Source organism: Choloepus didactylus, chromosome 4, assembly GCF_015220235.1.
Source record: "Choloepus didactylus isolate mChoDid1 chromosome 4, mChoDid1.pri, whole genome shotgun sequence".
NCBI classification, from domain to species: Eukaryota; Metazoa; Chordata; class Mammalia; order Pilosa; family Megalonychidae; genus Choloepus; species Choloepus didactylus.
This window is the reverse complement of record NC_051310.1, coordinates 125,761,397-125,788,481: the sequence shown is the minus strand read 5'-3', so window position 1 is coordinate 125,788,481 and position 27,085 is coordinate 125,761,397. Positions and strand designations below refer to the sequence as shown.

The 27,085-nt window shown below is 38.0% G+C and overlaps 1 protein-coding gene across 6 annotated transcripts in view; it reads left to right on the top strand.

The window, feature by feature from the left end:
- Nucleotides 1–27,085, top strand: part of UNC13C (unc-13 homolog C) — a 740,073-nt gene that overhangs the window by 639,592 nt on the left and 73,396 nt on the right. For 5 of the 6 annotated variants that reach the window (XM_037833918.1, XM_037833916.1, XM_037833917.1 and 2 more), the window contains one exon: nucleotides 6,297–6,442. In XM_037833918.1, coding sequence (XP_037689846.1) covers nucleotides 6,297–6,329 — 33 coding nt within the window. In that variant the 3' untranslated portion in view covers nucleotides 6,330–6,442. Of the gene's footprint in view, nucleotides 1–6,296; nucleotides 6,447–27,085 lie in introns of those variants that run through there. The other variant, XM_037833921.1, reaches the window with a different exon arrangement.

The window sequence follows — 27,085 nt, the reverse complement described above, 5'->3', positions numbered from 1 at the left end:
TTTCTTTTCCATGTGATAGTCTCACAGACATTGAAGAGAACTATCATGCTGCCCCAAGTTGTCTTCTGCCATTTATTGAATAACATGATTTCTAGAACTTAAGAAATTCTGTTCACATACCCTTGTATGCCCTCCTATTTATATCCCTTAGAAAGGATGAAGACTAGAATTGGGAATGAACCCAATTCTAATCAGTAGAGAATGTTGCTGCTTTATCACCCCCCTTGCCTTGACCTGACTGTCTTCATTAATGCACTATAAGATTTCCTTAGTTTGATAGCAGCCCCATCATTTATTAAATTCATGGTGAACTTGAGAGCAAACCAAGCTTTATGGCTTTTAAGAATTTACTGCTGTTAAGCCAGGTCATTCTGATTCTGTACTTTGCAGTAAACATTTTATCCAAAATATAGGCATTTTTCCTTTTTTCTTTGTCATCTCATCCTGTAAATGTTGACCCTCCATTCCAGACCACAAAGACCTTTCCAAATCCTGACTCTGTCCTCCAGTGTAATAATGTCAAGCTTTGGCACAACTGAAATTTTAAAAATATGCTTTTGACTTGTGTCCAAGTCCATGGTAAAAATATCATCCAGGCAGGGCCAAGGATAGAGAGAAAATCACCCAGCTGACACCCATCACAGAACTAAACAGCCAACTTTCCCTGGTCCTCCAGCTGAAAAGAGGAAGTGACCTGTCCCAGCTTGCTATTTTACCAGTTATTTTCTGCTAATTTCCACTAGTCTGAGAACATCTGAACAGATCTAGTTGAGGGTTCTTGGAGTATGCTGTAGATTGCAGAGGAACACTAAGAAACTGAATCCCATTTTGCTTAGAACCAATGGAGAATAATTAACTTTCACATACATAATGGAAATATCTGGAAGGCTTTCAACCCCACATTCACAAATGCCATTCTAGCATATAATCTGCCCCCACCACCACCACCAAGTGCTCACTATAATGAGTAGAAATCAAGTAAGTTGAAATGAACTGTGGATAGAAGGTCTTGTTTAATAGCTAAGACACTCACTCCCACACAACAGCTTGCACTTTTTATCATTCAAATCCAAGTCTCAGCAAAATACAAATTCTATTCTCCTATTCCTTTAGGGTCACTTGCAAAGAGACAAAACTGACCTCTGAATGCCAAAAACCACTCAGTAAGTGCAGCTGCCTTTCTCCATGATTATCTGTGCCAGTGAGATTACACCTATACTCTTAGGATTTGCTGCCATGTTCTGAATATGGACTAAAAAACTTCCATAAATTATCATTTTCACTGATTTGAGTTTGCATAACCACAAAAATAATTTTCTTCACTCTTTGAGTGAATAGCCTATGGCATGTGTCATTTGTCTGTTGTGCCAGTTTGGATATATTATGTCCCATAGAAAAGCCATATTCTTTAATGCAATCTTGTGGGGGCACTGATTAATCTGTTGATTAGGGTGGAAACATTTGATTAAATTATTTCCATAGAGATGTGGACCCTGCCCATTCAGGGTTAAGGTCTTAATTAAATCACTGGGGTCCTGCAAGAGAGCTCACAGACAGAAGGAGGTCAGAGCAGCTGAGGGAGACTTTTGGAGAGATGCTTGGGAGCTGACAGAGATGCTAATAGATGCTTGGAGAAGTTTGGAGATGCTAGCCTACAGTTTGCCCCAGAGAAGGTAAGAGAGACCCAGAGACATTTTGGAGAAAGCCGTTTTGAAATGCAACCTGGAAGCAAAGGAACAGCAGACACCAGCCATGTGCCTTCCCAGGTGACAGAGGTGTTCCAGATGCAATGGCTTTCCTTCCCTGAGTTATCCTCTTGTTGATGCCTTAGTTTGTACACTTTTATGGCCTTGGAACTATAAATTTGTAGCTGAATAAATTCTCTTTATAAAAGCCAATCCATTTCTGGTATTTTGCATAATGGCTGCGTTAGCAAACGGGAACATCTGTTTTCACTAAACAGGAAGCTTTCATTCTTAGCACCTCACAATTTGTTTTCTCCCCTGATGTTGCTATCCTCTGTACTGGGTTCCTGTCTTGCAATATCTCTTGTTATGCAGCACTGAAAAGACAAAGGCAAATCTTCTACTGTTCAGTAAATATCCTGCTAGAGCCTTTAGTGGAATGACTCATAAAACCATGGCTAAAGAGGTAGAAGTCGGTTTAGTATCACAATCTAAAACTCTAGGAGGCCCATAAGCCTTACTCAGGAACAAACTCATAACTTATTTATGTTTTTGCTTAGTGATGAGTCCCGCCTAACCCAGAGTTTTACAAAGTAATCCCTTAGTCATAATAACGTCTTTCTGTGAAATGATTTTAAAACATTCAAGAACAAATATACTGATTTTTGCCTTCATAGCCTAACGCTAGTTTCCCTCTTTCATGAAGCCTTTTAGGCCCTCAAAAATATCTCAGTTATATGAAGTACAGTCACATTTTTCTATTCTAGGGTTTCCCAAATCATATTCCATGGAAAACTTGTATTCCTAATCTTAATAGATACGTGTAATATAAGTGTCCCATGTACAAGTAAGTTTAGGATTCAGGTGTATTGATAAAAAGTTTAACATATTTCATTACCTCAGTAGGATCTTAGAGCCTTTAATATGTTAGTAAACACTGTAAACCTTTAAGACTACCATCTTATGCCATCTCTGGCCATTTCTGATCTTCTTTAGGCCTTCTAGTACCTAGAGAAAACCTTGTAGTTCTAAGCAGCACAAATCTGCTGCTGATAATAGAGCAACAGTATTTCTTTAACCATGTCAAAGGAAAGCACTTGAGAGCTCCAACTACCTCACCTCTTTTTAAGTAATGCTGGGACTCCAGGGTTTCTGTGGTTTCTAGACGGATTGTCCTGCCTCTTACTCAAGTCCACAGTGATGAGTATCTACTGGCTGCTGAGGTTTAAATGTCAACAGTGCCACTAATAAGCACCAAAATTGTCTCCTTTGTGAAACCTTTACTGACTGCCTCCCCCAATAGAATTGTTTGCCTTCCCTCTATCTGTATTTTCAAAATATTTTTCTTACCCTGCCACATATTACTGGGGCCATTTCTTTATACCTTGGGTATGTGACCTACTAGATTATAATCCCTTTGAGGACAAGCTCTATGTCTTTTTTGCTTCAAATCCTTGGCATCTACCACAAGGCCAGGCTCTTAATGCAGGTTTAATAAGAACCTAGTAAGGGATGAAGGGAGAGAAAACAGGAAGGAAAGCAGACATCACCACTGATGCTGTCAGCTTCTCCTCACAAATTAGACTGTAAATCTATGTCCATCTTTATGACTGCTGTCACCCATGCTATTTTACATACACTGTCAAAAATAGTTTTTTGTATATAACTGTGATTTCCATGGAGATATAAAACATGCCAATTTTTATTTAATTCCATAATTAATGAGGGAAACAGTAAGATGTTACAATTGGTTCAAAGGAGAATTCAAAGAACACACACACACACACACACATATATAAGCAATAAGGAAGGCTGAAATAAATTTGCAAGTATGCCAAACAGATTTATCTGTAGACGATGATCAGCTTCATTCTATTAGAAACAATTAATTTTCATGTCTGTGAACAAGAACCATATGCATTATTGTCAATTTTCTACAATTTATGCAGTTTGTAAAAGGCTAGAAGACAATGAAAAGTGGACATCACCTATCTGGTGAGCTAGACAGAACACCCACTGTTCTGGATTGCTAATGCTGCCAGAATGCAAAACACCAGAGATGGATTGGCTTTTATAAAGGGGGTTTATTTGGTTACACAGTTACAGTCTTAAGGCCATAAAGTGTCCAAGCTAACACATCAGCAATCGGGTACCTTCACTAGAGGTTGGCCAGTGGTGTCTGGAAAACCTCTGTTAGCTGGGAAGGCACATGGGTAGCGTCTGCTCCAAGTTCTGGTTTCAAAATGGCTTTCTCCCAGGATGTTCCTCCCTAGACCACAGTTCCTCAAAAATATCACTCTCAGTTGCTCTTGGGGTATTTGTCCTCTCTTAGCTTCTCTGGAGCAAGAGTCTGCTTTTAGTGGCTGTCTTCAAAATGTCTGTCTCAGCTCTGTGTTTTCTTCAAAGTGTCCCTCTTGGCTGTAGCAGGCTTGCTCCTTCTGTCTGAGCTTATATAGTGCCCCAGTAAACTAATCAAGGCCCAGGCTGAATGGGCAGGGCCACACCTCCATGGAAATTATCCAATCAGAGTCATCACCCACAACTGGGTGGGGCGCATTTCCATGGAAACAACCTAATCCAAACATTCCAACTTAATCCCCACTAATATGTCTGTGCCCACAAGATTGCATCAAAGAACATGGCTTTTCCTGGGTACATAATGTATACAAACCAGTACACCCACTAATCTTTTTTGCCTGTTTCAAAGTTTTTAAAACTGTTTCCCAGCAATACTCAGTCATCATGAAAGATGGCAAAACATCCTTTCAGGCTTTTCTTCTTTTTATTTTAAGCTGCTAGCATTTATGCTCAGGTTTGATAAAACTGGGGCTTGTCCAAGAAACACTGAGAGGGAGAATACCTTCCCTCCAGAGGTCCTTCCTGTTCTTGGTCCAGTTCACCCCACTGCTCTTCATCCTAAGAGTGAGCTATTTCTTGGTGGCTTCTTGGTTCATTACGTAAACAAACCTCTGGAGAGCACCTCACCACCCTTCTAGGATGAACAGAGTTAAGACCAAGCTAAACCTTCCCCAATCAACATATATTGAATCTTTTTTCTACCCTTAGATATCATGATTTCATGTTTCTTGAAGAAAAGAAACAACATATTTTTATTTTTATCCATCAAGATACCGGAAACAGTTCTGGACTCACAGTCCTCCATAAATTTACTTTCTGCACATGAAAATATTTTAACATTTTTATAAGAAGTTCAAGGTGTAGAACAATTTTTAAACTATATTTTTTTACTTCTCTTTATTAAAGAGTAAGGAAAGTCTTTTCTGATTTGTCTATGTCTCTTCTTCATTACCATACCAAGATTTTGCACCAACTTATGTTTTCACCATGAACCCAGCTAGTGTTAGTAAATGGAATTTTAAATAACTACAGGTTTTTCTCCTTTGGGAAGTTTCTGCAATCGTAGCAATCTTTCTTGAAGTCATATTCCCATTGCCTACTCTATCTGGCCCATCCCCTGAATCTTCTCTATGTCACCTTCTTTCAAAGTGCACTTCGATGGCTGAAATGATCAGAGAATTTTTCTTCATCTCCCCTTGAACAGGGGAAAAAGCTGAGATAATAGTGACTTTCAGCTCATTGAATTGTTCCACATCAGAAATCCTTAAGGGGTAAAAGAGAGAGATGACACATAGCCATTTAGAAAAGTGTGTCAGAATCATTTATTGAGCTTCTTCAACATTTTGTGAGAATCATGGATCATGGTGAGCCACGGTTGTCAATGAGTGTATAGTTTCCTCTAGCTGGTATAGGAAGAGGGAGGGAACCTTTTATCTAACCTTAACAGTACATCATAAGCATGTTATCATCTATAAATGGTAGGAGAAAACAGCCTTCATTATATCACCTATCTCTAGAAAGTCTGCCTTCCAAAGAGACGTCTGTGCATAATGCTGGCAGCACAAGGAACATTAACATCCCTCAGTGGCCATATTTATGGTCAAAAAGCATATCTCTCCTCTGTTATCTTATATATAAATATTGGAATATTTTGAGCTTGTTGCAAGACAATAGCAAAAACCTCAACATTTTATCACTTTTATCAGATACATAGGTCAGGGGGTGTCCTATTTCCAAGCACCACTCTGCCTCAGGTTGGCCCATACCTACAAATCTGGGTATGACTAGAGGATGGGGAAGATGGAGCAGCAGGTGCCTGGTCTAGAATCTCAAACTAGTGTCTAGAAAATATGTGAAAAGAACCTACCTTCCTTGTGAAATATTGATGGCAGTGGGAATAGGGAGGCTCTGGAAATAGACAATCATTACCTAAACTTGTATTCTATATGGATTCAGACCACTGCGTCTTCATGATCCCATTTGTTTAACTAAAATTATTAGTGAGAGAAAAAGGCTTAAGGCTTCAGGGATCTGGAGTCTGTGATATAGATAAATATCTAGGTGACCTGAATTAGATGAGAAGGACTTAGCAATGGTAAGTGGCAAATTTGCTTGTACCTAACTTAGGTAGATCACATTTTATTATTCTATTGGACTTCACTATAGGAGCAATAAAATCTCTCCTCCAATAACTTCTTTATGAATGCCTCTGCTTATGTGATTTTTTTTTTCTTTTTTTTTTTTTTTCTGTTTAGCAATACTTTCATGCAGGAGGAAATGGCCTGAAAAAGAATTTCTTGGAGAAAAGCCCAGCTCTTCAGTCTCTGAGATATGCTCTCAGTCTTTATACCCAGACTACTGATGCCTTGATAAAGAAATTCATAGACACTCAAACCTCACAGAGTAAGTAACACATTAGACCTAAGAATAAGTAAACTGAATGCTAAACTAAAATTAAATATAAGAATTATTACAAATATTAATGATTTTTTACCATAGCAAATTAAAACTGTTAAGAATGGAGGATTATTGTTAATGAGAATTACCAATTTTTTTTTACCATTTATTAATTAGAATTTTATTAAAAATTTCAATATTGCTAGAATAGGTTAAATACTAAACTGTATAGAATGGTTGCTTGTGTTGGTGATTCTGACTTCCATAAAATTACCTTAAGGAAATCTAGCTTTGACTGTGTATGACTGTGATAGTTTCCATAATTCAGGACAAATGATCTAGTATTTGCTGGTCTTGGCAACTTCCGAAAAAAAATGGTAATTCCACAAACCCTCACTTCAAATTTAAAATTTTCTGCTCCAGGTTTTCCTGAAGGGAAATCTCACTTTATTCTAATGTCATGTGAGAAAAAGTTCCAACTTTTACTGTGACTTGAGCCATGAAGCAGGCTTGGTATTTTATTTTAAATTCAGGTCCATTTCATTTAGCAAAGTTCTTACCTCATAAGATTTCTTTCAAGTTGCTTTGTGATTTATTGTATTTTGGTAATTATATGCATTTAACGCCTGGCATTTCTGAGAAGTTATTGAAAATGTCAGTATGAGTCAAAAAAGAGCCAAATGCAGACTCAGACTCTAAAACATAATAAATTGCATCACAGAAATAATAAAAATAGATAGAAGGACACTGCCTTTATTCTTGAGAGATCCTCAGAAAAAAAGAACATGCAAGTATTTTTTTTCCTGTGATAAAAATGCTCCAGATTTATCTGTGTTTCGTCATGGGCGTTTCAAACTATATCAAAAATAATACAACGAGAGGTTCCAGGTAAGTGCTAGTTTGTCTTTAAAACTTTGTGCATTCTGACATTATCCAATCAAATGCTGCAAATATCTCTTTTCATATGGTATGCAGACTGAGTTTACGTCTTAGGATAATTCCAGAAAGGGAAACAAATTGAGCTCATGAGGGTTTATCAGGGGGTACAGAAATATTCAAATCATTATTCCCTGAATCCAAGCTTCCACCAAGGTTTTCTGAACTTTATAGATATGGATGCAATTCTAATATATCAAATAAACAATGTTGTTGCTTTACTCCCAGAGAATGTGAGTATATGAAACTTTTGCTTTGCTTTTATAGTTATGCATTTGTTTGTATGCATAAGTGTGTACACACACACCATGTTTTAGCATAGAAATCACGCCAAAAACAATATATGTCAAGTTTGATATATGGTATTTAGCAAGTTTCTTTTTTATGGTATGTATTGGATGGTGACATTAAAAATATATGTGGTAAAAAAAAGAGGAACCAGAATTCCAAGAAATCACTAACAACATAACTAATTTTAGTCTTGGTTTTTATTTCCCCTTTTTTTCTCATGTCTCCCCTTTTCTGGCGTTTTTCCAGGTGTGCAATTTTTTTTTTCAAAACTGAAATTTGTGGGTCACAGATATGAAATGGCTTTGCATTTTCTTTAATAATTGTCTTTAACCATGCTCTGTGGAAATGTGTTCCCATCTCCTCCCTGCTTCTCTCAACATCATCCCAGCTGATCCTCCCTCATGCTCAGGCCCAAAGAACTTGGAGTGAGAAGACATTTAATGTGCCTTCTGCTCCTCCATCCCACCCTCTTCTAGGTCTGTCTGTGTTTTGGGAGTAGAGACTGGAGGGGAGGAAAGAGAAGTCTTGAATGATTACATTCAAATCTTGGCTTTCCCAAGCATATGTTTTCTGAGGGATCAGTGTTGGGGACCCTCCTATCTGCTCAGCTTCCTGGTAAGCTCTTCCAACACAACTCCCTTTAGTGCCCCTCAGGGACTGCCTCCTGGAGCACACGCCATAGCTTCCTGCTAGTGTATCTGCTCTTAGTGGCCAGCCCACTGGAATGGGGTCCCAGCAAGAAGGCTAAAGCCCAGCTTTCTCCTTGTGGGGACCACTTGAGCCACAGGAAACACATTTTCTTGTCATGTGATTGGCGGTAATGAATTTTTTTCCCTGTTGTCCACTGTCCTAGTTTGCCAAAGCTGGTATGACAAATGCCACAAAATGGATTGGCTTAAACAGCAAACATTTATTTTCTCATGGCTTTGAAAGTTAGATATCCAAAATAAAGATGTGGACAAGGCTATGCTTTCTCCAAAGTCTGTTGCATTCTGGTGATGGCAGTTTTCTGTCCCACGGTGATCTCTCTCTCTCCTTGCATCTGCTGTTCTGGTTTCTGCTGACTTTTGGCTTCTCCAGCTGCCCCAAATTTCCTCTTTTTCTAAAGCCTGTCCTGATTCAGTTTGGCTACACTTAAATGGGCTCTTCCAAGATCCTATCCTCAAATAAGTACACACCTTAATGGTAATAACATCTTCAAAGTTTCTGTTTACAAGTGGGTTCACACCTGCGGAAACACACGAGTTAAGATTTGAGCATGTCTTCATTTACAGAGGCATATACATGATTTAATTCCCAACACCCACTTTCTCTATCCAGCCATTTTTCTACAGTTCTCTACCTGCTCAAGTAGGTATTTATACTTCCAAATTGGGGGGAAAAGGAGGAAAACTACTGCTCAATTAAAAATGTGCTCAAGCCTTTCCCAGATGGAGCCAAGCTAAAGTCTCATCAATGGTTCTGGAATTTCTGAGTAATATCCATCCTCTTCTAATTATATCACAACTCTATCTCAACATTTATTGAGACATCTCAATATTTATTGTCCATAAAATAATGTCGTCAGCCACCAACATCATACCCAATATAAATAGTGAAGGAAAGGGGGAAATAAGATGAAAATGACTGAACTGTAGAATTATGACACAAGAAAGAAAATACAGTAGAGGCTACAATCTTCATTCTGCAGCTGATCCTTATGCCATGGTTTGTGCTTATGACTTCTAAATGCTCTTGACCAGTCCACGTTCCTTTTAGCTTCAAAGCAGCTGCTAGGGTTCTTTGACAGAGATACATACAGAAAAGCTGAATTCTTGGGGGCTTTATTTATATAGCATTTACCATTGGACATGCTGAAATGGAAGTGTTGGGTTCCAGCCCCTCTATATTACCATTTCCAATTAATACTTAGGATCAATTATCCCAGCCAATCACATTACCCCTTTTCGTATCTGTTATCCTGGTGGCATGAGGAATCCAAAATGAAGTCTCAGTTTCCAGTTTAAATTTGTGCTACAATTTTCCATATAATTTTCTAGGACTTGTTACAGTCCCAATATCCAATGAACATTTATTTCATATTTGCTAGTTTACATAGATTTTGTTAATCCGCTTAGAAGGATCATACTGGTATTATGGTATATTTCAACTATAAAGTAGGAGTAGCTCACACGGCTTACTACAAACACCCGCCTCCCTGGGGAGCCACATACACATCCTCCCATACCCCAGCCAGGGAGCAATGCTCAACCGGTCAAAGATAGGAAGTTGATGGATCAAAAAAAGCTCTGGCTCCCTCAGCCTTCAGCTGGGATAACTCTGGCATGTGTTCTACACTGATTCCAAAGTTCCTCTGTGAGATAGAGCTCCGTTTCCCCTCAGAGGACTGACATGATAACACATTATTTTTTGCTTCCTAGTTTTTATTTTTCCTTTCCTCACCTCCCCACTCCTTGCCAGTATTTCCCAGGAGCCCTTCCCAGGTAAACTACTTCCCCTGAATGCTTGTCTCTGGTTCTGCTTCTGGGGAAACCAAACCTAGAGTCAAATGTTTAGAAAGTGGGGAGCCAGAGTCTGGAATACGATTCTGGGTTCTTAAGTACCATGCACACATATTCTTGATAAGTATAAAGGCCAATTATGCTAAACGCATATTTCTCCATTACTTGGGCTTTTTCTCTCTTGTTTTCTTAAATTAGGAATACAGAGCTAATTAATTAATTTCAACTTCTAAATAAGTAAATATTATTTGGGAAAAAACTGACATGTTTTCATATACGTTGTGAACAATAAAATACAAAGTGTTTTGGTCTCCTTAATTTCTAACTCATACTCTACAGGGAAATTATTGTTTAAAACTACATTGAAACATTATCCAAGTGTTATTTAATAAATCTATATGTTGTTTAAAAGGTCTTGCAGTCCTTTAAAGGACTAAGAGTACTTTTAAAACATTCATATGGTATTTCTCTTATTTTCATATCATCTTCCCTTACTCTACTTTCTCTTTTCCTTTCCTTTTTTAAAATTTTATTTCTCATCTCTTTGTCTCTTTTTTGACCATGCTGGAAAATTAACTGTCACATAAAATATAAGGAAAAAGCCAATGACTTTCAATTGAATTATTTTTTCACTCATCTTCACATTGAGAGAAATACTTTCTTTTAAATAATTTTTGCCATGAACTTTTTAAAAATAAGTGGTTTTATAAGTGTAGAAAATCATGATGCATCTTGCTCACTTATTCTTTCTTCCTCTCCATTTTTCTTTCTACTTTTTCATTTTCACACTGCTTTCCTCCTTCTTTGATCTCTTCTTGGAATAGACTTGGATATTATTTTTCTATAGTAGTGGGGAAAAAAAAACCTAATAAACCTTGAGTTCCATTAGAAATTTATAAACCACAGAGCTCAAATGAGATCTATCAATTTGGAAAAACAATGTCTTCTCTCATAACTTCTAATATTGGAAAATAAACAAATCCAAAAGGATATAGAAGTATTCTTAAGTCCTTAAGTGAAACTGAGAGTTCAATTTATGAGTAACATTTTATTATTCTAGCAGTGTACTGCAATGATAAAACACTACCTGACTCTGCATTCATTTAACAAATATATACTGAGCATCACCTCTAAACTAAGTTCCATGCAATGAGCCATATAGTCAAAGGTGAATATGATAAGTTATGTACACAAATTGATCTAATACAGTGATTCTCAGGTAGGGTTGAATTTGTCCCCCGGGGGACAATTGGTAATATCTGGAGGGTTTTAGTTATTACATCTGTGAGTGCTGCTACTGGCATCTAGAGGATAGGGGCCAGGGAGACTGCTAAATGTCTACAGTGCACACAGGACAGCCCCTACAACAAAGAATTATCTGGATCCAAATGCAACAGTATTGTGGTTGGGGCACCCTTCTCTAATTCTAGGCTTAAAAGTGAAAAATGATATAACATAGGCAATGTTAAAGAAGGGACAAATTTGGCTCAAAGACACAGAAAAGGCTTCTCAGAGGAGTTAGTGGGTAGCATGGATCATTTGAGGTGGAAAGGATAAGGTGTCCTGGATGGAGAAACTGTCCTGACCAACTACTTTAGAATATACTGGGCAGGAAGGGTCATTCAATTTCTCTAGATTGTAGGAGATGAGAAAGTAATGAATGATAAGGCTGAAAGAGAGTTTGGGGTAGGATTAAAGACAACCTCCTATTAGATTTAGGTTTTATTAAGTATAAATTGTTGAGAAGGCTAACTTTTTGCATGTAATTCTAATCCAGTTTTATTTTGGTGAAAATTCTGATGGTGTGAAACTCAATATATTAGGAAGTAAGAGACTAACCCAGGGAGGGATAAATTAGCACATGATTTGGTGCATATACTGGTTGTTCAATTAATTTATTCATTATTATTATTATTTATTCATTATTAATTTATTCATTTGGTTAGCAAATCTGAACTGAGCAAATATATCATGCCTTGTGCCAGGAACTTAGAATGCAGATTTCTCATAGTCATATCAAGTTAAATTACCCAACACTGAGCTCTTAACCTCCCCATGCTCCCACCCCACCCCTGGCAGCAACCAATCCTTCTCCTCCCAGAGTCTCTCCCATCTCAGTAAACGGTCACACAATTCTTCTAGTTGCTTGAGCAACCCAACATTGAATCCATGTACAAATCTTTTCAACTATACCTGCAAATTATTTTCAAGAATCTAACTACATCTCACCTATTCCATGCTACCACTCTGATCCAAACCACATCATCTCTCCCCTGGATTTTTACAAAGGCTTCTTAATTCATCTAGTTGTTTCTGCTCTTACCCTTCCTTCTGGTCTCAATACCACATGCAGAGTGATCCTATTAAAAAGTAAGATGGATCACATTTTCCTTTGTTCAAATCCTGCCAGTGGCTCCCAGCAAATTCAGAGTAAAAGCCCAAATCCTTCCAAGAGTTACAAGTCCCATGCCATCTACCTCCCACCCCACCCCATTAACTTCACTCTGCCCTTATCCCACTGTTTCAGCTGCAAATGATCTCTCTGTTTTTCCTCAAAAATGCCAAGCATTCTCCTGAGGGCTTTTCTACTTGCTGTTCCTTTGCCTGAACGATCTTGCCTCAGATGTATGCATCGATCACTCCCCCAATTCCTTCTGATCTTTAGAAAGATATTTTATCAATGGGGCCTTTTCTGGCTACTCCCCTCACCATCCACTTCATGTCCCCATTCCCTGCTTTATTTTTCTTAGAACCAATCACCATCTCTTATGTGATTTACTTTCTCCTTATTTGTCTTGTTTATTATATCTTTCCTGATGGATGATAAGGCTAAAAAGATAACAGTGCTTGGTACATAAGTTAGACATTCAGTATATTTATTGAATATTGAGTTTATGAATGCATGGTAATTGCATTCAAAGATCTTTCAGTCTGGTTAGAGCCAAGCTAGTGGACAGATTTGTATCACACAAAATGGTATATGTGTGGGATAGATAGAAGTACTTGGCTTAGTGGGAATCCGTAGGAGGACCCCTCACTCAGAACCAGTGGTTCTCAAATAGGGTGAATTTTATCCACCAGAGGACATTTGACAATGTCTAGAAACACTTTTGGCTGTCTCAACTGAGGCAGGGATTGCTGTTGGCATCTAATGAGTAGAGATTAGATGCAAGGATGCTGCTAAATGACCTACAATGCAAAGACAGCACTCACAACAAAGAATTATAGAGCCCACAATGTCAGTGGTTGGTGCTGAGACTGAGAAATTCTGACTTAGATTGAGGATCATGGGTACGGGGAGGTCAGTAGATTAGGGAAGAGAGGATAAAGTGGTTATTTGACAAGGAAAAGGAGAAGAAATTTTCTTCACACCTCATTGACAATGAAAAGAATATAATCCAGGAAATTAGATATTTGCACTCTTAATTTTGAACTCCCAATATTTCAAGCATATCCACAGTATATTTTTGATCAGGAAAAAAGTGTTTATTTTGCTTTTAAAACAAAATTCACCACATTACCACCTATTTTTCACTAACATATTTTGGTTAGAACTGCCTTAGATTTCTCAGCACATTTAAAATATACAGAAATTACTGTGGTAAGTTTTCTATAACATTAGTAAAAGTTATTTTAATACCTGTAATATTACATATTCTTGTCCTAGAGTGGAACTGATGTTTTCAGTTGAGGAATTAACTTGAAAACTTAAAATTTTTTTTGTTTCTCAAGAATGTGTTACTTACATTTTTAAAAGCTGGCAAGAAATATATTTCTTGCATCTTGATAGCAATATTCGTCATCTAAAAAAGGTTTTCCTAACAACTATTTCATTATGCTGAGGGCTCTTTTATTATTTCATGCAGTAACAGACAGTGAAAAATGTATGAAACTTTAACATATTAAGTTGGAGGTTTTTTTTAATGGATAACACAATTTGGAATGAGGCACAGAATGATTAATTACCAAGTCATCCTGTATTGTATTCTGTTTCCTTATCTGAGTTTTCATTACAGCTTGAGGAATCTGAATCACAAAAGCTTTACACACAAAAGGGAAATTTTATGTCTCAGATCTGTTCAGTTACACTCACTCAGAAACCCTTCCCCCCAAGAAAGCATTTATAACTAAAGCTAATGACTATATGAATTAAATACATGAGCTGAAATGGTTTTGTTCTATAATCTATCCTCTTTCTCATTTTTTATGAATAACATTTTTGAGTCCCTGCTTATGTGAAGTTTCTTAAAATTTAAATCAAATAATTTTGGTGATTTTAATAAAAATCTTTAGCCTACCAACATAGAGTATAATGTGTTTTAATTTGAAATGGAGATCAGATAGCTAACATTTTGGGAATCTTTGAATGTACTTCAATTCATTCATTGTAGTGCATTAATGTTATGTAGGGATTGGTCACTTTTATGTTTAGTGGTCATTTTTAGAATTTTAAGTAGAAGAAATAAAATGTTATTTATGACATTGTCCAGAATATTGGATGGAAAGTTTAACTGCTCAATTGTATATCCAGACACATTTTTTATTCTCAGGAGTAAAATTTTGAAGGTTCTCAGATATGGTTATTTGGAGGTCATATTACCTAGTGAAAGCATTAATTATCTCTAACTATGTGCCTCATACTATAGAAGCTGTTCCCTGGAGTATAAAAGAAACCCTTTTCTGAAACAGTCCACTGTGGGAATGGTCTCTACTTATCAAAAATGTAAAGGACCTTAACCTTAGTAATATTTAGTAGGCAGAAGAACTGGAATCAGAAGAAAGAAATGAGTTTTGGGGCCAAGGGCCACAAACTTCAACTGCCTAGTCACTTATGGGAGAAAATGCTGAAGACTGTCTTCAGCTTACATGGGGAAGGTACTATTAGTGTCCACTCAGCCTTTTTCAATTTAATATTGATTTGATAACACAGTCAGAAGTGGTTTCTCATTTAGCTCTTAAGCTTTTCTGAGACAACGAGAGACCCAGGATCTCGTCCAGTAGATCTATGTCATCCTGTCCCGCTGGACCATTCAACCAGATAGCACTGCCATCCAAAAAAGTTAGCATTTCTCTCAGATGCACAAATGGAAAAACATAGTCGAATCTGTGAAGTTTGACTTTTCAAACATTGCAGTGGGTCTGATAACATTCACTTCACAAAGCTGGATGAGGATATTCAGTGTGTCGAAAAGCCATGCACAAACAAGTTTAATAGCAGAGGTGATGATATGGTTCCAAATACATTGACTCCTTTCCCAAAGCAAATGTTAAAATTACAAGAACAAAGAGCCAACACCAACCGAGCACCAAGTTCATTGTATGCCTCTGTGCTCTTCCTCCAAATAATCCTGCAAGACTGGTTATATTATCCACACTTCTCAGATTAAAAAACTGAGTCACAAATGGTTTAAGAAACTTGTTCAAAGTTATGTAGATAAATAGCACAATGAATGCCCCACCCACTACCTCACACTAATTTTAATAACCAAAGAAATTGGCGTGTAGTATTATCATTTCCCACCACCCATGCTTTCTTCTCATGAGTTTTGAATAATTGAGCTCATTTACTCCTTATTTTTCACTTTAGTTTGACTAAATCTCCCTTCTGTTAAGGAGGTAATCTTGAAATTGATGCTTTTGTTTTCATGTCAGCAACAAATTCTTTCCTCAAACTTCCAACTTCTTTTGCTTCCCCACCCCATCCCCCCACCCCCTGTTACTTCTCATTCTGGCTATAGATGCTGGGTATTCACAGTGGCCAGGACACCTTTTCAGTATTAAAAGGAAGTATCCACATTGTAGGAATACAAGCTGAATATAAGAAAAGACATCCTGCTTTCTGAAAACACTTTCTAACATCTGATTTCATTCCTCTGGAGCCTACTATATTTGGTTGTATGTAAGATATTGATATTTTGGCCATCCCTTCCTATCCTACTTTTCTCCATCCTAGACCTCTACCAGAAGAAGTGAATACTTTGTTATACCTCCTTAGCACATTGAATCATGTGGTGATTGCTCACTTATCTCTCTCTCTTCTCACAATGTAAGGACTAGAAGTACAGGAACCTTATTTATTCTTGAAATCTAACTGCTTAGTTCAGTGCTAGATACAAAGTAGGTGCTTAATGAATTTTAGGACAAATGAAGCCTCTTAAATTAAATGCAGAAAATTATAAATTGGTTGATATGACATGTTTCTCATATTTGAACTCTATGCTATTACAAATCTTTCAACAAACCTTTAGGGAAAGCAACTGTGATAACCACTGTGGAGTATATATCCTTAGATAAAGGAGCTTACAATTTTATAGGTGTGTGCTGTTTTGAATCTGTTATATCCCACAGAAAGCAATGTTATTTAGTGCAATCTTGTAGGTGCAGATATATTGTGTGTGGGACCTTTTGATTAGGTTGTTTCCATGGAGATGTGACCCACCCAATTGAGGGTGGGAACTTTTGATTTGATTGTTTTTTTACTGGAGTCCTTAAGAGAAGTCAGGGGCCAGCACAGATCCAGACACTTGAAGATGCGGACAGATAAATGTTTGGAGTTGCTAAGCTAAGAGATGAAGCCCAGCGTTTGCCCCAGAGAAGCTCAGAGAAGACACCCAGATGCTTAGAGAGAAACAAGCAAGGATGCACAGGAGCTGAGAGAGAGAGAAGCTAAGAGAGACAGAAGCCCAGGGAGATTTAGGAGAAAGTCATTTTGAAATCAGAACCCAGAAGATAAGGACCAGCAGACACCAGCCACATGCCTTCCCAGCTGACAGAGGTGCCATCAGCCTTTCTTCAATGAAGGTATCTTCTTACAGATGCCTTGGTGTGGACACTTTTAAGGCCTTAGAACTATAAATTTGTAACCTAATAAATCCCCTTTTTAAATGCCAATCCATTTCTGGTATTTTGTATAAAGTCATCTTTAGCAAACTGGAACAGATTTTGGTACCAGAAGAGTAAGGTGCTGCTGAGTTTGAAATACCAAACATGCTGGAATGGCTTTTCAAATGGATAAGGGGGAAATTCTGGAAGAATTGTAAGGAGATTGATAGAAAAGGCCTAGATTGCTTTGAAGAGACTATTGGTAGAAATATAGACTCTAAAGATACTTCCAATGTGGCCTTAGACAGACATGACACATGTGTTATTGCAAACTGGAAGGAAGGTGATCCTTATTTTAAAGTGGCAGAAAATTTGGCAAAATTGGGTCCTGGTGTCAAATGGAAGGCAGAATTTGAAAATGATGAGCTGGGATACTTAACTGAAGAAATCGCCAAACTAAGTATATAAAATGCAGTCTGGCTTCTCCTTGCAGCATATAGGAAAATACAAGAGGAAGGAGATAAGCTGAGAACTGAACTCTTGGGTACAAAGAAACCAGAAATTGATGGTCTGGAAAATTCTGATTTCCAGAAAGTGAAACTCCAGAGGACAGTGCTCCACATGAGGATTTTACCAGCCAGCCATTTCAGTACAAGCCAGGGTTTTGAGATGGAGTTATTCAGGAAGGATTTGTGGAAAGTACTATTGTCTGATGGTTTTGACCCCTGTATGCTGCAAGCTAAGTCCACACATTTTTTGCAAGATCTGTGTAAATGGAACCACTGCCAGTCTGGGACAAAGAAGGGACAAATTGAGGGAAGGATGACTTCAAGTGCAGAACCTTGGAAAATAAGATCTGAAGTCAAGAAACCTTGGGCCAGGAGTGCGGACACACCCAAGCAGGTAGATAGGGCGAGTTTAAGAGTGCCCCAGAGTTTAAGAGTGCTGGCACCTAAGGGTTCTCAGATGCCTGGGGAATTGAGGGAAGCTTCGTGGCTCCTTTGTTCAGAGTGTTGGTGCCCCAGGCCTCAGAGACAGTGAAGTACATTCCCCAGGGATTAGGAGAGCCTGGCCACCACCCCACTGTTTGGAGACGTGAGAGCCTTTTCCCCGGAGATGCAGAGTCTGGGAGGCACTCTGATGCTTGAGGAGGTTGGAGCTGAGAACAAGGTCATCTCCCCATTGCATGAATATATTGGAGCACTCACCCCAGCATTTGGAAAGAACAGGGCTGTTGTGAAGGCCTTTGGAAAGGGTGGGACTGCCGCTCTTTCAAGCCCACAAGACAAAAAGTCATTCTATAAATTACTCTCAAACTTTGAAACCTAATGTAGTATGCCCTGCAGGTTTTCAGAACAGTTTAGGTCCAGTGGCCTCTGTTTTCCTTTCAATTTCTTCCTACGGCAATGGGAACGTTTATTCTGACTGTCCCTCCTTTGTGTATTGGATGCAGATAACTTTTTCTAAGTTTCTCAGCCAGAGGGGAATTTTGCCTTAGGGCAAACCACTCATGCAACTGATTTTGAAAAGACTTTGTACTTACCTATTGTTACAAAAATGATTTATGGTTTGTAATATTGTGATAGAATGAATGTATTTTGCATATGGAAAGAACATGTCTTTTTGGGGTCCAGAGGATGGAATGTGCTGGTTTGAATCTGTTATGTACCCCATAAAAAGCCATGTTCTTTAATGCAATCTTGTGGGGGCAGACCTATTGTGGGTGGGACCTTTTGATTACATATGACCCACCCAATTGAGGGTGAGACCTTTTGATTAGATTTTTTCCATGGAAGTGTGACCAGACCCATCCAAGATGGGTCTTGATTAGTTTACTAGAGTCCTTAAGAGAGCTCAGGGGCCAACACAGACCCAGACAGTTGGAGATGCAACAGAAAGATATTTGGAGTTGCTCTAAGCTAAGAAATGAAGCCCAGAGTTTGCCCCGTAGAAGCTAAGAGTGGACCCCCAGATGCTTAAAGAGAAACACCCTGGGGGAACAAGCAAGGATGCACAGGAGCTGGGAGAGAGGACCTAAGGGAGACAGAAGCCCAGCAACATTTTGGAGAAAGCCATTTTGAAACCAGAACCTGGGAGCAAAGGACCAGCCAATGCCCGTCACATGCCTTCCCAGCTGACAGAGGTGTTCCAGATGCCATCAACCTTTCTTCAGTGAAGGTATCCTCTTGTTGATGTCTTAGTTTGGACACTTTTATGACCTTACAACTATAAATTTGTAACCTAATACATCCCCTTCATAAAAACCAGTCCACTCTGGTATTTTACATAATGGCAGCTTTAGCAAACTGGAATAGGGTGGTACTGTTGCTAGAGCTCCTTTGTCACAGGAGCCCCATTCCAGGCTTGTTGTCTCATTGCAAGAAAGAATTCAAGGATGAGACAAGTAGGTATAAGAAAAGTTTGTTGAAGAGAAAGAAAGTACACGCTCAAGGGATGGGTTCGTGCATGCTCAAGGGGGAGATGCACCCCAGGTTGTTTGGCAGATGGGTTTTTTTTTTTTTTTTTTTAAATTCAGTTTTATTGAAATATATTCACAAACCATACAGTCATCCATGGTATACAATCAACTGTTCACAGTATGATCATATAGTTATGCGTTCATCACCACAATCTATTTCTGAACATTTTCCTTACATCAGAAAGAATAAGAATAAGAATAAAAAATAAAAGTGAAAAGAGAATACCCAAACCATCCCCCCATCCCACCCTATTTGTCATTTAGTTTTTACTCCCATTTTTCTACTGATTTTTTTTCAATTTTTTAACTTTGTTTATCAAAAAATTAAAAACAAACAGGCAAACAACAACCAATAAAACCCCACAACATTTCAAACAAAGCAATGGATTAAGGAAAACAAATAACCTAAAATAACTACTTTGCTTCCAATATGTTCCTACCATACCCCAAGAAAATTAATAAACCATGTCCAAACAGAGGAGTAAGAAAAACAAATAATCTAAAATAACTACATTGCTTCCAACATGTTCCTACCATACCCCAAGAAAATTAACAACCCCTAAGAAAACAAAGGATTAAGAGAAAAAAAAAAAACCTAAAATAACTCTATTGCTTCCAACATGATCTTACTATATCCAAGAAAGTTTACAAACCATAATCATTCCTGAGCATTCCCATAACATTGAGATTACCCTCCATAGTTTATCTGTTCTTATTAGATTATCATTCCCCCTCCACTAATTGGTATCTCTAGGTCCCCTACATTCTACAGTATAAAACATTGTACATTTTTCACAGAATTCACATTAGTGGTAACATACAATATCTCTCTTTTTGTGCCTGGCTTATTTTGCTCAGCATTATGTCTTTTTTTTTTTTTTAATCTTCATTTTATTGAGATATATTCATATACCACGCAGTCATACAAAACAAATCGTACTTTCGATTGTTCACAGTACCATTACATAGTTGTACATTCATCACCCAAATCAATCCCTGACACCTTCATTAGCACACACACAAGAATAACAAGAATAATAATTAGAGTGAAAAAGAGCAATTGAAGTAAAAAAGAACACTGGGTACCTTTGTCTGTTTGTTTCCTTCCCCTACTTTTCTACTCATCCATCCATAAACTAGACAAAGTGGAGTGTGGTCCTTATGGCTTTCCCAATCCCCTTGTCACCCCTCATTAGCTACATTTTTATACAACTGTCTTCGAGATTCATGGGTTCTGGGTTGTAGTTTGACAGTTTCAGGTATCCACCACCAGCTACCCCAATTCTTTAGAACCTAAAAAGGGTTGTCTAAAGTGTGCGTAAGAGTGCCCACCAGAGTGACCTCTTGGCTCCTTTTGGATTCTCTCTGCCACTGAAGCTTATTTCATTTCCTTTCGCATCCCCCTTTTGGTCAAGAAGATGTTCTCCGTCCCACGATGCCAGGTCTACATTCCTCCCCGGGAGTCATATTCCACGTTGCCAGGGAGATTCACTGCCCTGGGTGTCTGATCCCACGTAGGGGGGAGGGCAGTGATTTCACCTTTCAAGTTGGCTTAGCTAGAGAGGGCCACATCTGAGCAACAAAGAGGCATTCGGGAGGAGGCTCTTAGGCACAACCAGAGGGAGGCCTAGCCTCTCCTTTGCAGCAACCGTCTTCCCAAGGGTAAAACCTGTGGTAGAGGGCTCAACCCATCAAACCAGCAGTCCCCTATGTCTGTGGTCATGTTAGCAACCATGGAGGTGGGGTAGGCGAATACCCCTGCATTCTCCACAGGCTCCTCAAGGGAGCACTACATCTTTTTTTTTTTCTTGTTTTTCTTTCTTTTTTTTTTTTTTTAACTTTCCCTTCTTTTTTAAATCAACTGTATGAAAAAAAAAAGTTAAAAAGAAAACAAACATACAATAAAAGAACATTTCAAAGAGACCATAACAAGGGAGTAAGAAAAAGACAACTAACCTAAGATAACTGCTTAACTTCCAACATGTTCCTACTTTACCCCAAGAAAGTTACCTAATATAGCAACATTTCTGTGAACTTGTTCCTACTATATCCATCAGAAATTAACAGACCATAGTCATTCCTGGGCATCCCCAGAACGTTAAATAGCTTATCTGTTCTTCTTGGATTATTGTTCCCCCTTCCTTAATTGCTCTCTATTGCTAGTTCCCTACATTCTACATTATAAACCATTTGTTTTACATTTTTCAAAGTTCACATTAGTGGCAGCATATAATATTTCTCTTTTTGTGCCTGGCTTATTTCGCTCAGCATTATGTCTTCAAGGTTCATCCATGTTGTCATATGTTTCACGAGATCGTTCCTTCTTACTGCCGTGTAGTATTCCATCATGTGTATATACCACATTTTATTTATCCACTCATCTGTTGAAGGACATTTGGGTTGTTTCCATCTTTTGGCAATTGTGAATAATGCTGCTATGAACATTGGTGTGCAGATATCTGTTCGTGTCACTGCTTTCCGATCTTCCGGGTATATACCGAGAAGTGCAATCGCTGGATCGAATGGTAACTCTATATCTAGTTTTCTAAGGAACTGCCAGACTGACTTCCAGAGTGGCCGAACCATTATACAGTCCCACCAACAATGAATAAGAGTTCCAATTTCTCCACATCCCCTCCAGCATTTGTAGTTTCCTGTTTGTTTAATGGCAGCCATTCTAACCGGTGTTAGATGGTATCTCATTGTGGTCTTAATTTGCATCTCTCTAATAGCTAGTGAAGCTGAACATTTTTTCATGTGTTTCTTGACCATTTGTATTTCCTCTTCAGAGAACTATCTTTTCATATCCTTTGCCCATTTTATAATTGGGCTGTCTGTACTATTGTCATTGAGTTGTAGGATTTCTTTGTATATGCAAGATATCAGTCTTTTGTCAGATACATGGTTTCCAAAAATTTTTTCCCATTGAGTTGGCTGCCTCTTTACCTTTTTGAGAAATTCCTTTGAGGTGCAGAAACTTCTAAGCTTGAGGAGTTCCCATTTATCTATTTTCTCTTTTGTTGCTTGTGCTTTGGGTGTAAAGTCTAGGAAGTGGCCGCCTAATACAAGGTCTTGAAGATGTTTTCCTACATTATCTTCTAGGAGTTTTATAGTACTTTCTTTTATATTGAGATCTTTGGTCCATTTTGAGTTAATTTTTGTGTAGGGGGTGAGGTAGGGGTCCTCTTTCATTCTTTTGGATATGGATATCCAACTCTCCCAGCCCCATTTGTTGAAAAGACCATTATGGCTCAGTTCAGTGACTTTGGGGGCCTTATCAAAGATCAGTCGGCCATAGATCTGAGGGTCTATCTCCAAATTCTCAATTCGATTCCATTGATCTATATGTCTATCTTTGTGCCAGTACCATGCTGTTTTGGCAACTGTGGCTTTATAATAAGCTTCAAAGTCAGGGAGTGTAAGTCCTCCCACTTCGTTTTTCTTTTTTAGAGTGTCTTTAGCAATTCGAGGCATCTTCCCTTTCCAAATAAATTTGATAACTAGCTTTTCCAAGTCTGCAAAGTAGGTTGTTGGAATTTTGATTGGGATTGCATTGAATCTGTAGATGAGTTTGGGTAGAATTGACATCTTAATGACATTTAGTCTTCCTATCCATGAACATGGAATATTTTTCAATCTTTTAAGGTCCCCTTCTATTTCTTTTAGTAGAGTTATGTAGTTTTCTTTGTATAGGTCTTTTACATCTTTGGTTAAGTTTATTCCTAGGTACTTGATTTTTTTAGTTGCTATTGAAAATGGTATCTTTTTCTTGAGTGTCTCTTCAGTTTGTTCATTTCTAGCATATAGAAACATAACTGACTTATGTGCATTAACCTTGTATCCCGCTACTTTGCTAAATTTGTTTATTAGCTCTAGTAGCTGTATCGTCGATTTCTCAGGGTTTTCTAGATATAAGATCATATCATCTGCAAACAATGACAGTTTTACTTCTTCTTTTCCAATTTGGATGCCTTTTATTTCTTTGTCTTGCCGGATTGCCCTGGCTAGCATTTCCAGCACAATGTTGAATAACAGTGGTGACAGCGGGCATCCTTGTCTTGTTCCTGATCTTAGAGGGAAGGCTTTCAGTCTCTCACCATTGAGTACTATGCTGACTGTGGGTTTTTCATATATGCTCTTTATCATGTTGAGGAAGTTTCCTTCAATTCCTACCTTTTGAAGTGTTTTTATCAAAAACGGATGTTGGATTTTGTCATATGCTTTTTCAGCATCTATTGAGATGATCAATTGATTTTTCCCTTTTGACTTGTTAATGTGTTGTAATACATTGATTGATTTTCTTATGTTGAACCATCCTTGCATGCCTGGAATAAACCCCACTTGGTCATGGTGTATGATTGTTTTAATGTGTCTTTGGATTCGATTTGCAAGTATTTTGTTGAGGATTTTTGCATCTATATTCATTAGGGAGATTGGCCGGTAGTTTTCCTTTTTTGTAACATCTTTGCCTGGTTTTGGTATTAGATTGATGTTAGCGTCATAAAATGAGTTAGGTAGTGTTCCATTTTCTTCAATGTTTTGAAAGAGTTTGAGTAAGATTGGTGTCAGTTCTTTCTGGAAAGTTTGGTAGAATTCCCCTGTGAAGCCATCTGGCCCTGGGCCTTTATTTGTGGGAAGATTTTTGATGACTGATTGGATCTCTTTGCTTGTGATGGGTTGGTTGAGGTCTTCTATTTCTTCTCTGGTCAGTCTAGGTTGTTCATATGTTTCCAGGAAATTGTCCATTTCCTCTACATTATCCAGTTTGTTGCCATACAGTTGTTCATAGTATCCTCTTATAATTTTTTTAATTTCTTCAGGATCTGCAGTTATGTCACCTTTTTCATTCATTATTTTGTTTATATGGGTCTTCTCTCTTTTTGATTTTGTCAGTCTAGCTAGGGGCTTGTCAATCTTGTTGATCTTCTCAAAGAACCAACTTTTGGTGATATTTATCCTCTCTATTGTTTTTTTGTTCTCTATGTCATTTATTTCTGCTTTAATCCTTGTTATTTCTTTTCTTCTACTTGGTTTAGGATTGGTTTGCTGTTCATTTTCTAGCTTCTTCAGTTGATCCATTAGTTCTTTGATTTTGGCTCTTTCTTCCTTTTTAATATATGCATTTAGTGCTATAAATTTCCCCCTCAGCACTGCTTTTGCTGCATCCCATAGGTTTTGGTATGTTGTGTTCTCATTTTCATTCGTCTCTATATATTTAGCAATTTCTCTTGCTATTTCTTCTTTAACCCACTGATTGTTTAGGAGTGTGTTGTTTAACCTCCAGGTATTTGTGAATTTTCTGAGTGTCTGATGGTTATTGACTTCTAATTGTATTCCATTGTGGTCAGAGAATGTGCTTTGAATAATTTCAATCTTTTTAAATTTATTGAGGCTTGTTTTATGTCCCAGCATATGATCTATTCTGGAGAAAGTTCCATGAGCACTAGAAAAGTATGTGTATCCTGGTGATTTGGGATGTAATGTCCTGTATATGTCTGTTAAATCTAATTCATTTATCAGATTGTTTAGGTTTTCAATTTCCTTATTGGTCTTCTGTCTGGTTGATCTATCTATAGGAGAGAGTGATGTGTTGAAGTCTCCCACAATTATTGTGGAAACATCAATTGCTTCCTTTAGTTTTGCCAGTGTTTCTCTCATGTATTTTGTGGCACCTTGGTTGGGTGCATAGACATTTACGATTGTTATTTCTTCTTGCTGAATTGGGCAGATGGGTTTTTATTAGGTTAAATAAAGGGAGGTGGGGTTTGAGATGTTGGTATACTGTGATTGGTTAGTAAACATGTAATTTAAGGATTATAAGTGAGCTATTGGGATAAGCTGTCTAGACATTCAAATTAAGGATTGTATGTTAGCCTATTAAGCCTCTGAATGAATCTGGTAGACCATTTCCTCTCCCTGCTCTGGGCATTGGAGGTGCCCCATGGTCTGCAAGATGTTTTCCTACATCTAAGCTGCCTCAGTACTATCTTTTAATTTTCATACGAAGTAGGATATAGTAAGTGTCATTGGAGAAAATATAGAGGTATGTAAAGTTAGATGCAGAAAATAAGAAGACTGATTTATTTCACTCTTGGAATCATGGTGTTTTATTTAATCTGCTACATGAAACTAAAAAGAGACAAAAAAATGAAGTACACTCTTGTGCCCAGTTTAGTTCAGTGAGTGAAAGATTTATTTATCCTTTCATTTGGCTCATACTTAGGAGCATTGTGTGCTAGGCTTTATATTATGTATGAGGGAAACTACTACAAAAGGACATCTTCCACTTCCCCTTCTAATTCACCATGCCCTCACCCCAGCATGCTGAGCTATATAGATCCCACCATGGTCTCTTACTCTCTGTTTCCCACTTGGTTCAGCAAGTAGGTAGACCCTCAGAACCTCTGAGGGAGAGGAGAGAGTAAGGTCAGATCTTCATTCTCCAGGCTGTCTTCTGGCATGGTCCCCTCAGGCTAACTCTAGCTATGTCCTAGGACTGATCACTAAGCCTCTCAGTGTTGACTTCCCTGCAGGACTGTGTCCTTCTGGGTTCTAGTACTACTTGTACCCCTCATGCTCTATGGCCTAGGGGATATAAGCAGCTCCACCATCCTGGTGGTTCTCCTAACCCTACCAAAACCTTTATAAACAGTCTCTTCTTAAACCCTCCTGAAATTATCCTAATTTGAGCTACAATCTGTTCACTATTAATAACCTGACTGATGCAAAGACAATTCTTAATGGCTTTGCAAGCTTTTTTTTCCATGCTGAATCTCTTTCACTTGTGTCATCAAACATTAATGTGTTGAAATAAGCAGGTCAAGCATCAGAATAACTCTTTTTGGAGTGAGGGATCACACTGCATTTTAATGGCGGAGCAGCCCAGAATGAACAAAATTGTGCATTAACTTTTCACACACAGGAATATTTTCCATTACGCTCAAGGCATGACATCAAAATCCTGGATCCCAATTTCTCTTAATGAAGTTCATCTTGCTCAGCATCTCATCTCTGGAATCCTGAAGTCAGATTGAGACAACTGGGAGTCATTGGTGAAATCATTTATAAAATTTAAGAGTCCCCACAGCACAGAATAAGCAGGTCTTTATTTTATGTCATGCAATGGGGAAAAATATTATTTTTACTGCTACAGTCTATATATAGATATATCTAGGTCAAAACAAGTCTACTTTCTTTATTTCTTCATTTTTTTGGCAGGAATAATTGAAAGATTCATAACACCACCCACATTAAATTGACAACTGTGCATGTGTGTGTGTGATGCATCTGTTCATTTCCCAATTAGGTGAGACCCAGTCATCATTCCAAGATCATGCAAAGTATCAGTGGTATTAAAATCCCAGCCTTCTGACTTAAAGTGTTTTCTGTTACTTGCCTTTTAAAGGCAAGTTTGCTTTAAATGATTTTGAAATTGTTTTTTTCATGGTAGAGCTACTATGGTCTACCACAAAAAGACAAAACAAAGCAAAAACAAACACCACTTGGTATTTAACATTACATATGAAGATCTAACTAATAACCACACACTCCTTCAGTTTACTGTGATAGATAAGCACCTTCATGTACCCTTTTTTTTTTCACTTAAGCCTCAGAAC